Source organism: Girardinichthys multiradiatus, chromosome 9 (assembly GCF_021462225.1).
Source record: "Girardinichthys multiradiatus isolate DD_20200921_A chromosome 9, DD_fGirMul_XY1, whole genome shotgun sequence".
Taxonomy (NCBI): domain Eukaryota; kingdom Metazoa; phylum Chordata; class Actinopteri; order Cyprinodontiformes; family Goodeidae; genus Girardinichthys; species Girardinichthys multiradiatus.
Genome location: NC_061802.1, coordinates 31,810,359 through 31,825,510, shown reverse-complemented (window position 1 = coordinate 31,825,510; position 15,152 = coordinate 31,810,359). Strand labels below are relative to the sequence as shown.

At 39.2% G+C, this 15,152-nt stretch overlaps 1 protein-coding gene across 1 annotated transcript in view; it reads left to right on the top strand.

Moving 5' to 3' along the window:
- unc13a (unc-13 homolog A (C. elegans)) overlaps positions 1 to 15,152 on the top strand; it is a 76,652-nt gene that overhangs the window by 13,694 nt on the left and 47,806 nt on the right. Inside the window, exons 9-18 of the mRNA XM_047375112.1 lie at positions 405 to 600; positions 5,605 to 6,408; positions 7,015 to 7,108; positions 8,730 to 8,776; positions 8,926 to 9,004; positions 12,365 to 12,370; positions 12,967 to 13,041; positions 13,139 to 13,358; positions 14,449 to 14,676; positions 14,923 to 15,064. Coding sequence (XP_047231068.1) covers positions 405 to 600; positions 5,605 to 6,408; positions 7,015 to 7,108; positions 8,730 to 8,776; positions 8,926 to 9,004; positions 12,365 to 12,370; positions 12,967 to 13,041; positions 13,139 to 13,358; positions 14,449 to 14,676; positions 14,923 to 15,064 — 1,891 coding nt within the window. The remainder of the gene's footprint in view (positions 1 to 404; positions 601 to 5,604; positions 6,409 to 7,014; positions 7,109 to 8,729; positions 8,777 to 8,925; positions 9,005 to 12,364; positions 12,371 to 12,966; positions 13,042 to 13,138; positions 13,359 to 14,448; positions 14,677 to 14,922; positions 15,065 to 15,152) is intronic.

The following is a 15,152-nucleotide window of genomic DNA, read 5'->3' as shown; positions in this document are numbered from 1 at the left end:
TATACATTTGTCCGTACTAATATTTGGATAAAAGTTGCTCCTCAACTGCATGCTTTTTTCATAATTAATAAGCTTCTGGAGTAACTCTTCTTATTAGATACGGTAGAGACAATTTTTAGTTAGATGGTCCAGCCGCAGAGCCAGCATTTAGGTAAGCTATATAATTTTCCCGTAGTTTAAAATCAGGGCCATTCTCTACGCTTAATATTAGCCTTCTTTATCCATTCTAAAACCAAATTTAATTTGTGTTTAGGACCATTGTCCCTGTTGGAACACCCAATTATGTCCACGTTTCAACCATCTAGGTTATGAATTAGTGTGAAGTTAAAGTCTTCCATCTTAATTATTCTCTCCAAGTCTCACAACCCAACTTTGTCTTGTCTCCCACTTTTCTGTTGGAACAGACGAGGACCCAGACAGTGCTGTCGATGACAGGGACAGCGACTACCGCAGCGAGACCAGTAACAGCATCCCACCTCCCTTCTACACCACCTCCCAGCCCAACGCTTCCATGCACCAGTATCCGATGAGGCAACAAAACTACAGGCACTCCTACAGTGATGACATCCATGAGCTAGACTACGATCACAGAACCATGAGGTAACATGCATGCTAAAAATGCTTACTGGATCCACCAAAATTCGGATAGAATATATTTCTGGAGTCTAATTGATAAAATGTGGGGGTGGTCAGCAGTTTTACAGAAGGTAGGGATTTGTTTCACAGTAAAAGGACAAAAAGAACCCAAAATATTTTTGATATCGAAAATCCCAATATTAAACAAGTTCTTATTTAATCAACAAATCCTATAAGACATCTGAGACCACCCAGCTCATGTGGCTTTGTTTTGCTTCAGTGTTGTACATGGTAACATCTCCCACTGTGCTCTCCTCCTCTAGAGAACAACCCCAGCCTCAGTGTATACAAGCATGCTGGGGCTCAGAGTTCTTGTATACAGGTCATGTATGAAGTGGGCCTTGTGATTATCTTTTATCATGTGAATGCATGTGTGAATGAATGAAACCCCATGTCATTTCCTGTTCACAGCTGTGTGCAGAAAACTAAATCGCAACAGAAGATCAAAGCTGAAGTACTTCTCAGAAATGCTTAAATCTACCATAGACCTTTATTTTTGCCACGGTTTTGGTAGGAAAGTACATTTTCAAGTGCGATCTCTTTTTTTTTAAAGAATATTTAAGGATTGGTTTACAATCTAAAGAAGTATTTCTTCCTTTTATGACTTTCTACTAATATTTTCACAGGAATAAAAATATAAATTTTCATTCAACTTCAATGTTCTTAAGGGGAGATGCTCTGAGAATTCTTTATCAGTCTACAGTGCTTTGCAAAACTGTTCATTTGCTTTAAACGTTTACACATTTTGTCATGTTATAACCACAAACTTTAATATATATATATATGCTATTTTTGATTTAATAGACCAACACAGTGTGGTGTATAATCATGAAGTGAAAGGAAAATGATACAAATAGAAATCTGAAGAGTTTGGTATGCACTTGTATTCAGCCTTCTTTACTTTGACACCCCGAAATAAAATCCAGTACAACCAATTTGCCTGTAGAAGTCACCTAGTTAATAAATGCCTTTGTATAATTTGATCTCGTCATAACTAGAACAGCTCTACAAAGGCCTCAGAAGTTGACTAGAAAATATTAGTGATCAATTATCAAAGCTGCCTACATGCAAAGTAACACTGCATTTCACCCGTTTCACAACATCCCCTTGGCGAAACATGGTGGTGGCAGCATCATGCTGCAGGGATCTTCCTATACAGGACATGGAAGCTTATCAGAGTTGAAATGAACATCAATGAAGTTAAATACAGGATTGGAAAATCAATGTTCACTACGGCTCCTAATCCAGTTGACTGAGCTTGAGCCAGAATTTGCTGTATTTGCACCGAAATATTTTTCTACAAAGTACTGACTCAAAAGGCAGAATAGGAATACAAATTTTAGATTTTTATTTGAAGTTAAGTATACAGTTTGTCTTTTGAAGAGCAGAGTGTACAAAATATCTCCTTGGTGCGATGCAGTGATACAATAGAGGAGCCAGGAATGCAGTCCTGAGTTCAAGCCTTCTTCTTATTACTTACATCCTGCCTGAGCACCTGCTGCCTGTTTCCGGGGTTATGGGATATGAATGTCCTTCGTAACAGCACACATTTATTTATTTGATTTGCAAAACATTTTGGGAACCATGTATCCTATACATTTTACTTCAAAATAATCCACCCCCAGGTGTTGGTTACAGCCTAATATCCCATATAAAATGCATTGAAGTTTTTGGTTTTAACATGACCAAATGTATGAAAAGCTTCGAGAGGCGTTACTACTTTTGCAATAAAGTGAATATCTTCAATTCAGAATCATAAACCTAACAAACATCCTTTTGTCATCCAGGTTGGTATTTTTAAACTCAGAGTAAGGAGTCAGTAGATGTGGAAAAAAAAGCAAACAAATGCCTGAAATACACCCAACTAATTTGAACTGAGAATAATGACTGTGGAATCACTAAAGAAGGGTGCTCACCATGGCCAGGATAACACAGAGTAAACTGATCTAGTGGCCATCTGATTATTGCCCTTAAATCAGATTTGTGAACCAGTCCTTCACCAGGCAGGTCAGAGGCTCAGACTAGTTAGAGCTTTCTTTGAAGGATTTGCACTGGGCTCTACTGATGCTCCTTTTCCACCTCTCCACTCCTCCCCATCTCCTTTCCTGCTCCTCCTACCAGACGCTATGATAGTTTAGACTCTGCCACCAACGGGCGCAGCGATATGGACTCCGGCTCAGGGTCGAGCCGGCGCACCAGTCGTCAGTATTCTCTAGACAGTAGGCACTCTCTGTCCGATAGGTGGGTCTCTGTGCCTCCTCTGCAATTTCTGCTCCTCCTCCTCTTTTTTATCCTGCTCCAGCCTGTGACACCGTCTCGCTGTGACGTCAGTGGTGGGCTTGTCCCGTCCTCCTCGCTCGATGTGCTTGCATGCATGCGCTCTTAACCTTTGTATATGTATATTCTATCTAACTTTACAGAAAACTACTGTTCCTGCATCTGTCCTTATCGTGTTCTTGGTAAAAAAAATAAAATAAATAAAACTTCGCAGATCCAACCAATTATGCATTTGTTTATTGTTAGAAAGCCTGTGCAGCCTTCTTGTTGCGTGTGTGGGAAGGGGATGAAAGACTGACAGGATGTGTGTATGCGTCTGATATTTTATAACAGTTGGAGGCAGATGGATTAATTGTTGGTTGGAGTTTGTGGGAGAGTCTGTCTGTGTGTGTCTGTTGTCATGACAGCTTGTTATTACAGCCTCACCCTGAATGTGAGACTTGAGGAAAGGTCTTGTCTTGTGCAGGGTGTTTCACACTTGGTAATTATAGACATTTAAATCCCACTTGTGATGCAGGAAAATGCTGTATTTCTGATAATGTCGTCTTGACAGAGAAGCAAAGAAAAGTTTGTTTCTTTTTGCCTTTCACCTTTTTTCTTTCAGAAAATAAGAGGTCAGATGTGTATTTAGACTCAAGCAATATGTAGAATTTGTCACTATGTGAGTCAGTCTGTATTAGATGAGAGAGATTGTAAGATAAGGTTATAAACTGGGGAAAAAAAGGCGGTGCTGTGGTTGTTTCTGTGTGCCTTCATCCATACTGGTGTGTACTCCCTCCAGCCCACAGCCCAAAAGCCATAATACAGTTTTCTCCATTACTGATCCTGCCCCGTACATTACTGAGCTAACTCCATTGTGGTCAATGTAGATGAAACAGTGAAGTGTGAGTGTCTGTTGCGTGTTTAGGAAGATGTTTTCCTGTGTTTCTGCACATCCTCTGTGACTCATGGTCTGCCCCAGTGAGTAACAGCACTGTCCATTTTTGTAAACATGTAATTCATATATTTATCTGCAAAGAGAAATAAATATTTATTTTTCCTCCTTCTAAAGCAAAGTTAAACCTTGAATTTTGGAGAGATGTGTTATTATGGTGTTGTGTTCAGGTGTCAGTTGGCACGTAGAATTTTTCGGTTTAATTGGTGTTTGAATTAGTGTCTCTAGAAAGTTTTCTATCTTTTACTAAAACACGCATCTTGCAGCGAAAAAGATGCATAGCTAACCAAAAGCCTCTGGTTGGAAGTACTCTGTCATGCAATATTACTCACAACTCTTAAACTAACATTTTGTCTGGTTACAACCACAAACATCAATGTATTTTGTCCAGACTTTATGTGATAGACCAAGATTAAGTTGTGCATGATTGTGAATTGGGCAGGGGGGGGTCGGGGCGGTCCTTTGATCCTTTGTTTAAAACAAGGATTTGAAAATGTTGGCGTGTATTTGTCTTCACCCCCTCTACTTTGATACACCTAGATAAAATCAAGTGTAACCAGGTGCTCCAAGAAGTCACCAATTAATGAAGTCCACCTGTGTCCAATTCAATCTCAGTTTAAATCCTGCTGCTCTGTGAAGGCCTCAGAGGTTTGTTAGAGTAAATTAGTACACAAATAGCATTACGAAGGCCAAGGAACACGACAGGTCAAAGATTTTGGAGTAAGACGACTGTCAGTATAGTTTAAGGCAGGGATATGATATGAAACAGTATCCTTAGCTTTTTATATATTTTGAAGGGGTGTGCAATCCATTATCTAAAAATGAAAGGAGTATGACACAACTGCAAGGTCACCAGAACATCTGAGCTTTGTCAAAATAGTACAGGTCAGACAAGGAGAGGATTAATCATAAAATTGACCAAGAGATCCATTAAAGTTGGCCACAAGTCATTTAGGATACACAGCAAACATCTGGAAAATGTTTCTCCTTTCAAATAAAAATAAATTGAGCTTTTTGAAGCATGTGAAGCTATGCGTGGTAAAAAACATACACTGCACATTGCCCTCAACACACTATGCTTGGCAGCATCATGTTGCGGGGTTGCTTTTTCTTAGCAGAGAACGGAAAGCTGGTCAGGACTGATGGAAGGATGATGGATGGACCTCTACACAGGGCAGCGTTTACTGAAATCCTGTAAGAGGCAACAAAATATGTATGATTATTATTACAATTGGTGTTCAAAGACACTATCCAAACCTTCTGAATGTGAGGTATTTTTCTATAGGCATAGGCAAATACCTTAGTGTCTGGATGTGCAAAGCTGGCAGAGACATACCCCAAAAGACTTGTAGCTGTAACTGCAGCAAAAGATGGTCCTAAAAGTACTGACAGAGTTAGACTGAGTACATATTCATGCCACCATTTACAGATCTTTATTTGTAAAACATGCTGTGTCATTTACCCTTCCTCTTCACAATTATGCACTATTTTGTGTTGGCCTGTCTCATAAAAGTCCAATAAAATACAATGACATTTGTGATTGCAATGTAACAAAATGTAAAAAGTTAAAGGGGTATTAATACTTTTTTAAGCTACACTAGTCTTTGATTAGCTGCTTCCCTTCCTGGCCCCAGCACAAGCTCCTTATCTGTGACAACCTAACTAATCATGCAAATGTGAGGATCCCCTGTCATTTATATTTCAAATCTATGTGGGTTGTATGTATCTAACACGTCTTTATCTCCCCCTCATGTCAGTCCCACAGACAGCCGTTATGCCTCGTCAGGCGAGCTGAGCCGAGGAAGCTCTCAGCTTAGTGAGGAGTTTGCTCCAGAGGATGGGGAAAGCTTTCAAGGTTCAGAATTCTACGACGAAAACGACTCGTACCACTCCTGCCACTCCTCTGTCAGCTATGGCAAAGAAGACTCCCCAGGGTGGGATGGGGAGGACCACCAAGGGGTTTACAGTGATGAGGGAGGCTATCTCAAAGATGGAGGGGAAGAGAGTGCACTGTATGATGAAGAGGAAGGTGACATTTACTCAGAGGAACGGCAGTACAACTATGAAGATGAGGAAGGGTTGCGATATGGAGATGAAGATATGTATCCACTGGCTGACAAACAAAGCCAAGACAAGGAGCCGACCTACATTCAAATGCCACCAGGCTCTGCACCCACCTTGATGCCCCCATCTGATGGCCTGTCTTCCACCAGGCCACCTTTGGAGAAACAAGCATCCTTGCATCAGCAGAGGCTTGCTCAAGATCAGACCGAGTCGCCCAGTGCAGCTCTTGAACTACCTCCAGTCACACAGGACAGCACGTTGCCCTGTGATGCTTCCATCAAGCCTTCCTTTGCTCCCTCACAGCAACAGATGTCTGTCACAACAACATCCACCCCAACACTCCCATCCCAAGTACCACCTCTGGACACCAAGCCCCAGGAGCCACAGCCCATATCTGAAACCCCTCTGGAGGAACCTCATCCTCTTGAACAACCTCCAGCAGCAGACACTGTGCAACCTGCTCCTGAGGAGAAAACAGAAGAGGCTCCTGTTCCAAGGTAAAGTCTTTCTATCCTAATCTCATTGGAGACATGAAGTGTCATTGTTTTTTTGGTTCACGTGCATTGAAAACAGCAAATATACAGTACGTACGGTATGTTTTAGTAGCTTTCAGCTAACGAGACCCAAAGTATTGACACTTAATGTTAGCCTATACTTTTTATTTATTTATTCCAAAACCAGTCTTGATGCTTGTTTGGGATCATGGCCTTGTTGGAGCAACCAGCTGTGTCCGAGTTTTCATTGAATATATAGCTGTTAATGCAGGAAGACAACCAATTTTAACTGTAACATATCTGGTTAGGAGAGTGGTCAAATATCAAGAAGCTTGCTTGCTTTAGATGCTAATAAAAGAGGTATTTGTGCCTGTATGTAAAAGTTTGTCCATGTGTTGATTTAAAAAAAAAAGTAATCCTTGATGAGTTGTTGAAAAACGTCTGACCAGAACTGTAGGTTCTTTGTGTTAAATTGAAACCCTTTTGCTGATTCACATTTGGCTTCCGTATTATTAACAAACACAAAGTGTTATGGATGGTCTAAATTAATAGGTTTTTATATATAAACATCTTTTAGATTACTGTATTTCTTCTCAATCTTTAATTCAGCTTCCCAAAGAGAGAAATCATGGAGCCAGGCCCTGCTAGAGCCAAAGCCAACTGGCTTCGCCTTTTCAGTAGAGTACGACTACAGCTGCAAGAGGTACAGACTGCACTTGTTTCAGTAGAGCATTGTTGTTTGCTTGCATAGCTGCCAGGTTGTCTGTGATTTTTGTTATTGTATGTTTACCCTGTTGCTTTTATGCTTTAATTTAATATTATTTGACCACGATGATCTGTTGCAACAGTCCCTGCATGTTAGTGTTTTATTTTACATGTTTACAGATTTTTTCCACCTATTTTTCACAATTTCTTTTTTACTGCTGTGCAATCTTATGTGTTATGTTAGCATAGTTTCTTGTTTTTGCCATTTCATTTTTTTTTTCAGTTGTTTGCCATCCCCGTAACGATTTGCATGTAGTCCATTCTGATTACCCATGGCTGGAAAAGACTCTCAGGTGGGTGTAGACATATACGCGTTCTCGTTTATACCGTGTGAATCTCACAGCATTCATAGATATTTAGTGATAAACTGCTGCAAGCCTAATTTAAGTCCAATTTAAACCTTTGGATGCATCTTAGCTAAGCCTTTTTCTGCACATCAGCGTGATGTTGAGAACAACGGGGTGTGTGTGTTTATTTTGAAGAAGTAAGCAGAAAATAATATCTGGTTGGCATTTATGGCGCAGGTTCAATTATATAAATGATTACATGGGTAATTATTTCCTTGAAATAGTATTTACTCTGCCTAATGTTTGGGGTATAAGTAGATATACCCACAGCTCAGCTATATCACTCTCATGTCGTCAGCTTTTTTGTGTGTTTCAGCTGTTGTAGTGTCTGATAACACATTAGATCTTGAGGGTTCAGGTTAGACTTGAACCTTGAAAAATATCTTGTCAAGATATGAATTCATGACTGTGCTTATAGTTGGAGCTGTATGCTATGTGCTGGCTGTATTCCTATAAAGAGGGGCTGTGTTCATAGTTCTTTGGGTATTCTTCTACATTTGACTTAAGATTCCCACAGATCCGTAATTTTTGATATTGGCCTGGTTGAAATAAAGTCATCGATTGTTCAACTAAGTCCTTGTCAACAGTGTCTTCTCTGGAGCATTCTCACATAGGCATTTTGAAGGTGACTAAACCCCAAACACAACACTGTATGACTATTTTTTACGTTTACAGTCTGCTTTTTAGTATTCCGTTTTCCAAGCTGTTAATGGAGAAACTTGATGCAAATTATTTTCCTGAGATGCAGTATATAGTACTAAGCATTGGCCACTATGAGACTCATCATATGAGTCTCATAGTGGCCAATTGAGTAAAAATACCACAGTTTCATGGTATCATTGTATTAAGACAAAAATGTCAAACACCATGATTTAGCTGCTTTTATTTAAAACAGAAGAGCAACAAATATTTCTACTGCTGCTAAAACAGTGTTACATTAATCGTTATGGTTATTTTAATTTTATCAATAACATGTGTTTAATATTTTGATTTTGACACATAGATTTAAGCAAACAGACTGCACCAACACCCATTAAAGAAAATGTCTGTGGATTTTAAGCCATTATTTTATAAAACCTTGACACATCTTGATACGCCTATATACTGCTGCTCCTATCCATACTGTTGACAATAGATAGAAAAAAATCTAATTTCTTTGTATGCTTTCAATGTTTTTCAAACATTAGCTCTTCTTGTTTTTTCCCTCCACAGGCCCGAGGAGAACATGTTGGGATTGCCTCACTGCTTTTATCTGCAGGGTAAGTAACTATGAAGCTGACATTATGGCAGAAAATCTGTATCTTGTCAAATGAAGGGCAAGCCTGTTGTTTAATTGATTAGCTGTGTCCATATTTTTGACAGCTGCTATTTTAAATAAAGCTGATATATTGTGCGTCTTTTTTTTCAGCATGGGTGGTGCTCTGTACAGCATTGACAGCATGCCAGACCTTAGAAAGAGGAAAGCAATGCCTCTGGTCAGAGATCTGGTGAGCTTCTTCTCTAATCTCATTTCTGTCTTTGACTAAGTACCTCATATCTCCCCAGTCCATCTCTTTCTTTTGTTGTTATTTCTATTATGTATTTCTCAGGGATGAAATATATAATTTTATATGATTCTCAAGAATGGGGAGGCTCTCATCAAGACAGATGTCTCTTAATTCTTGTCCCGTTCAAGATAAATTTTAACTTGTAAATTTGTAGAACAGCCATTCTTAAAACACATTAGCTCAGCATAAGTAAGGAGGGATAGGTTGGTTTTATTTTCATACTTTGCTGTTTATACAGATTAATTTAATGCAAATATGCTCTTTAATAGGAGTACTGAAGGAAACCTGACCTGTAGTGCCTTACAAAAGTGTCCACACCTCAGCAATTACACCTGCAAGTCTTTTAGGGGGTTGTTTCTCCAGCCTTGCACATGCCAATATTTCTTTGCACACCTCATTCAGATTGGTTAGAGAGCATCTGTTCACCTCAGTTTTGAAATTTTGTCAAAGATTGTCAATTTGATTTAGATCTTATTTTTGGATATTCTATACAGCAAAAAATTATATTCTAATACATGAACCGGCTACCAGTTGTAGCTCTGGATATACAGGGGTTGGACAATGAAACTGAAACACCTGTCATTTTAGTATGGGAGGTTTCATGGCTAAATTGGACCAGCCTGGTAGTCAGTCTTCATTGATTGCACATTGCCCCAGTAAGAGCAGAGTGTGAAGGTTCAATTAGCAGGGTAAGAGCACAGTTTTGCTCAAAATATTGAAATGCACACAACATTATGGGTGACATACCAGAGTTCAAAAGAGGACAAATTGTTGGTGCACGTCTTGCTGGCGCATCTGTTACCAAGACAGCAAGTCTTTGTGATGTATCAAGAGCCACGGTATCCAGGGTAATGTCAGCATACCACCAAGAAGGACGAACCACATCCAACAGGATTAACTGTGGATGCAAGAGGAAGCTGTCTAAAAGGGATGTTCAGGTGCTAACCCGGATTGTATCCAAAAAACATAAAACCACGGCTGCCCAAATCATGGCAGAATTAAATGTGCACCTCAACTCTCCTGTTTCCACCAGAACTGTCCGTCGGGAGCTCCACAGGGTCAATATAAACGGCCGAGCTGCTATAGCCAAACCTTTGGTCATTCATGCCAATGCCAAACGTCAGTTTCAATGGTGCAAGGAGCACAAATCTTGGGCTGTGGACAATGTGAAACATGTATTGTTCTCTGATGAGTCCACTCTTACTGTTTTCCCCACATCCGGGAGAGTTACGGTGTGGAGAAGCCCCAAAGAAGCGTACCACCCAGACTGTTGCATGCCCAGAGTGAAGCTTGGGGGTGGATCAGTGATGGTTTGGGCTGTCATATCATGGCATTCCCTTGGGCCAATACTTGTGCTGGATGGGCGCGTCACTGCCAAGGACTACCGAACCATTCTTGAGGACCATGTGCATCCAATGGATCAAACATTGTATCCTGAAGGCGGTGCCGTGTATCAGGATGACAATGCACCAATACACACAGCAAGACTGGTGAAAGATTGGTTTGATGAACATGAAAGTGAAGTTGAACATCTCCCATGGCCTGCACAGTCACCAGATCTAAATATTATTGAGCCACTTTGGGGCGTTTTGGAGGAAATCTTTTCCTCCACCAGTATCACGTAGTGACCTGGCCACTATCCTGCGAGAAGAATGGCTTAAAATCCCTCTGACCACTGTGCAGGACTTGTATATGTCATTCCCAAGACGAATTGATGCTGTATTGGCCGCAAAAGGAGGCCCTACACCATACTAATAAATTATTGTGGTCTAAAACAAGGTGTTTCAGTTTCATTGTCCAACCCCTGTACGTTTATAGTAATTTTCCTGATAGAAGGTGAACCACCGCTCCAGTTTAAGTCAAGTTTCTTCAAGTTTTGCCATGTGTTTAGTTCCGTCCATGTTGCCATCAACTCCAAACAGCTTCCCTGTTACACATGAAGGAAGCATGATGCTACAACCACCATGCTTCACCTTGGTGATGGTGCGTTCAGAGTGATATGCGCTGTTAGTTTTCTCAGACACGTAATGCTTTGCATGTAGGCCAAATTTGTAAGTTTGCAGTTGTGCCAGACTCTTTCCATGTTGATGGACTTATCAGTTCCCTGTGAGACATTTAGAGCTCAGGATATGGTTTTTCTAACCTAATCCTGGTTTAAAACCCTCCACAACTTTATCCATGACCTATCTGGTGTGTTCTGTTGTCTTCATCATGCTAATTGTTCGTTAATGGACTCAATAATTACTCACCCAAGGATTTGCTAATTAGGGGACCTTTTAAGGCATTAGGTAGTACTGGATTGTTTTGGGGTGGGGCGTCAGAATAAAGGGGACTAAATACACATCCACAACATACTTTCCCAATTTCTATCTGTAAAACATTTTTAAAACCATATATCATTTTCATTCCATATGTCAATTATGTGCTACTTTATGTTGGTCTTTCACATAAAATCTAGAAAAAGTACATTGAATTTTGTGAAGGGGTATGAAAACTTTTTTAAGGCACTGCACATATTAATTGCTAGGATTAGCTTATTGTGCAGTCTTTCTGCCTTTTCCATGGAGTACTGGAGGCAAATAGTTGCCAACAAGGACTTTCTTAATTATTAATAACATTTAGCACTCTCAGATAGAAGCACATAGGCTGGCACACTTGCATTATGTTCCCCCAATGGTCTCATTCCTGCACACCAACACACACACTCCTTTGTTTTGTGAAAGCGATTCCAGTAATTAATTGGAAATGGATGTGGGCTGCCTGAATAAGCAGTAAATATTATTACATTCTGCTATCAAATAACAGCTGTGGTTGCAAGAGCTGCTTCATCAATCGCCTGCATTTTGGTTTGTTTTGTTGATTGATTTGTAAACATTTAAACTGGGACTGGTACTTTAAATTTGATAGTTAATCAAATAAAAATGTACACATTTGGACTGGTGTTTAAATAAGTAAATATTAAATATCTGAGTGCAAGTGAATGCAGCGCAGAATGATCTATGGGCTAAATTGCACTATACCCTAAAACGTTATTACAACATTGTGTTTAGTTAAACTTATCTGAACTGAAAAATGTTGCTAATATGTCAAATTTTGCAATTTGATAAGAATGTGATTACTTACAATGACTTCACTGCAAAAGCCTCAAATTAATTAGATAATATTTTAACAGCATTTCACCACTAGTTCTATAAACACTGATTTAGGTTATGGTTTAGGGAAGCTTTCTGAACAATTCTGTTTTTCCTGCTATTTCTAATGTTAAATGTCTCCTCCTTCTCTTCCTTGCCTAAACCACAGGCAATGGTGAGTATTATTTGGTATTTAAATATTTTAATTAATTAGTTTGTAAAAGTAGTTTGTACTTTTGTGTTACCATTGGACCGGACAGTTAAAGAAATCACATTAGGGCTGACAGGTGTGCATACGAAGAATACAGTATGTATAAAATAAATATTGATTCACTGGCTTCCCTGAGATTGATCTTTCTCTACAGTATGTATACAAATAGAGCTCTAACTGTTTATATTTTTACAACCACATAAACATGAATGATTAGTAGCTTCAGTCATCTTAAAGGTATACATTTTTTCATTTATCTAAATTGAGGCACAAAGAAAATTGTATTGTACTCACTGTTAACATTGTTTCACCTATTTGAGACATGTTTTATACTTCAAAATAAATCTTTTTTAAATGCTGGGATAGACTCTTTAATGTTTGTATGTTCCTTTAAAATTAAAACCCCATTTTAAGCTCATTTTCAGTGGAATGTATTTAATGAGCAGAGTAAAGAAACTATACTCTGAGATAAGTGATTTTAGGGAACATGTGTAGTCATGTATTACTAAACAAATATGAAATGTGAGACCTGAAGTAACCCCTCTTCTGCTGTCACTCAGTCTTTGGTCCAGAACTCCAGAAAGGCCGGAATCACCTCAGCCCTAACCTCCAGCACCCTGCATAATGAAGAACTGGTCTGTTTTCCCTTTATTCAAACAGCACATTTTATACACTAATAAAAGTGTGAAGCAATGCATTAATCTTAACTAATATTTTCTGTTCATTCTATAGAAGAGTCATGTCTACAAGAAGACCCTGCAGGCCCTCATATATCCAATTTCTTGCACCACGCCACACAATTTCGAAGTGTGGACAGCCACCACTCCAACTTACTGCTACGAGTGTGAAGGACTGCTGTGGGGTATTGCTCGCCAAGGCATGCGCTGCACTGAGTGTGGAGTCAAATGCCATGAGAAGTGCCAGGACCTGCTCAATGCTGACTGTCTACAAAGTAAGAGAAGTGTTGGCAAGAAACTGATGACATGAGGGTTTAACGCAAGTGTACAGAAATAACCTATCAAGATTCTAAGTGTCATAATGCATAAAGATCTATTAACAATTAATGAATTTTAATTAGTGAATTTCCTCACTCAACTAGGTTTTTATAAATGATTATCTTCATTTGTTTTTTGTTTTATTTTATTTGTTTTGTTTAAATGGAATTAAAGTACTGATCCCTGGTCCCTTGTTTTAGACACATGTTGGAAGATCCAAACTTTTAGATCTGAGACAAAATACTATGTTTTTAGAAAATAGTGGTAAGTTACTGTTCTTAGCAGTAACATTAAAGAGAACACAGATTTGTTTGTTGTTTGCTTATATTAGCTTCTTATATTCACATCATCTGATTCTTGTTAGATCCAGAAAGCTTACAAAATTTGTCTCCAAACACCAGAATGACGTGACATTCATGCCAAAGATGAGTGTATGCAAACTTTCGACCGGTTCTTTCTGTTGTACACTAAATGTAAACTTGGATTTTGCTGAAGTGATGGTATAATTAGTGAGATAATTATTGTGTACTTCATTTCACTTACTAATGTGTTCTTATTAACAGAAAAAAACATTCTGTGTATTTATTTCTTTTTATGTTCAATAATCAAATTCAAGCAAAGAGTCATCCTCCTTCATTTTTATTTCCCTTTGTGTGTGTTTGGGGGGGGGGGGGGGGGGGGGGGGGGGTGTATGAAAGATATTAAAGGCAGTTTGTCTTTTGTTGTCATTTAGCTTTCTTTTCCATCGGTTTTGCTTAGCATTTTATTGCTCGGAGCTCTATTCGCTTTTGATTTATGAAATAGATCATAGTTTTTTCATTTACGCCATAAGCTTACTTTCTTCTCTGGATTGAAATCCATTGAAATTTTATTTCTTAGATATTGTAGACATTGCTTCCAAATAAAGAAATTTTGTTCATGCTTTTATTTGTTTATTTGTTTACTTATTTTATAATCTGTCAACACATTTTATGTGAAACCAAGTTTATTTGATTAATGATTTAATAATCCCTTTGGTTATGTCATTTTGACTTTCTTTTTAACCAGGAGCCGCAGAGAAGAGCTCCAAACATGGCGCAGAGGACAGAACCCAGAACATTATCATGGTTCTTAAAGATCGCATGAAGATCCGCGAGAGGAACAAACCAGAGATCTTTGAACTCATCCAGGAAGTGTTTGCAGTCCCCAAGTCCTCTCATGTCACCCAGATGAAGCAGATCAAGCAGAGTGTGCTCGACGGCACCTCCAAATGGTCAGCCAAGATCTGCATCACAGGTGAGGGGGGCCACTTTCAGCTCTGAAGGGAGCTGGTCAGTATGCTCAGCATCAACGTCAGAGGAGATGGTACGTGTCAGGTGTTTGGGTCTATAAAAAGGGACAAATAGCCATCCATGCGCCAGTAACACAGATGGCGTTTATGGTTTAGTAGAGCAGAAAGTCAACAGAAGAGCAACCGCTTACACCCAAGTAGATACACAGTTACAATGCCTGAGTCAGTTTTTTTTCTTCTCTTCTGTTCAGTTTTGTGTGCTCAGGGTCTCCAAGCCAAGGATAAAACTGGTTCTAGTGATCCCTATGTAACTGTCCAGGTGGGAAAGACCAAAAAGAGGACCAAAACTATCTATGGTAACCTCAACCCTGTTTGGGAGGAAACGTTTAATTTGTGAGTCACATTAATTTCACTGCAAAGGTTGGAAATGTGTAGCTGTTAGAGGAGAAACTATTTAGTGGTAGTTCATTCAAAATCAAAT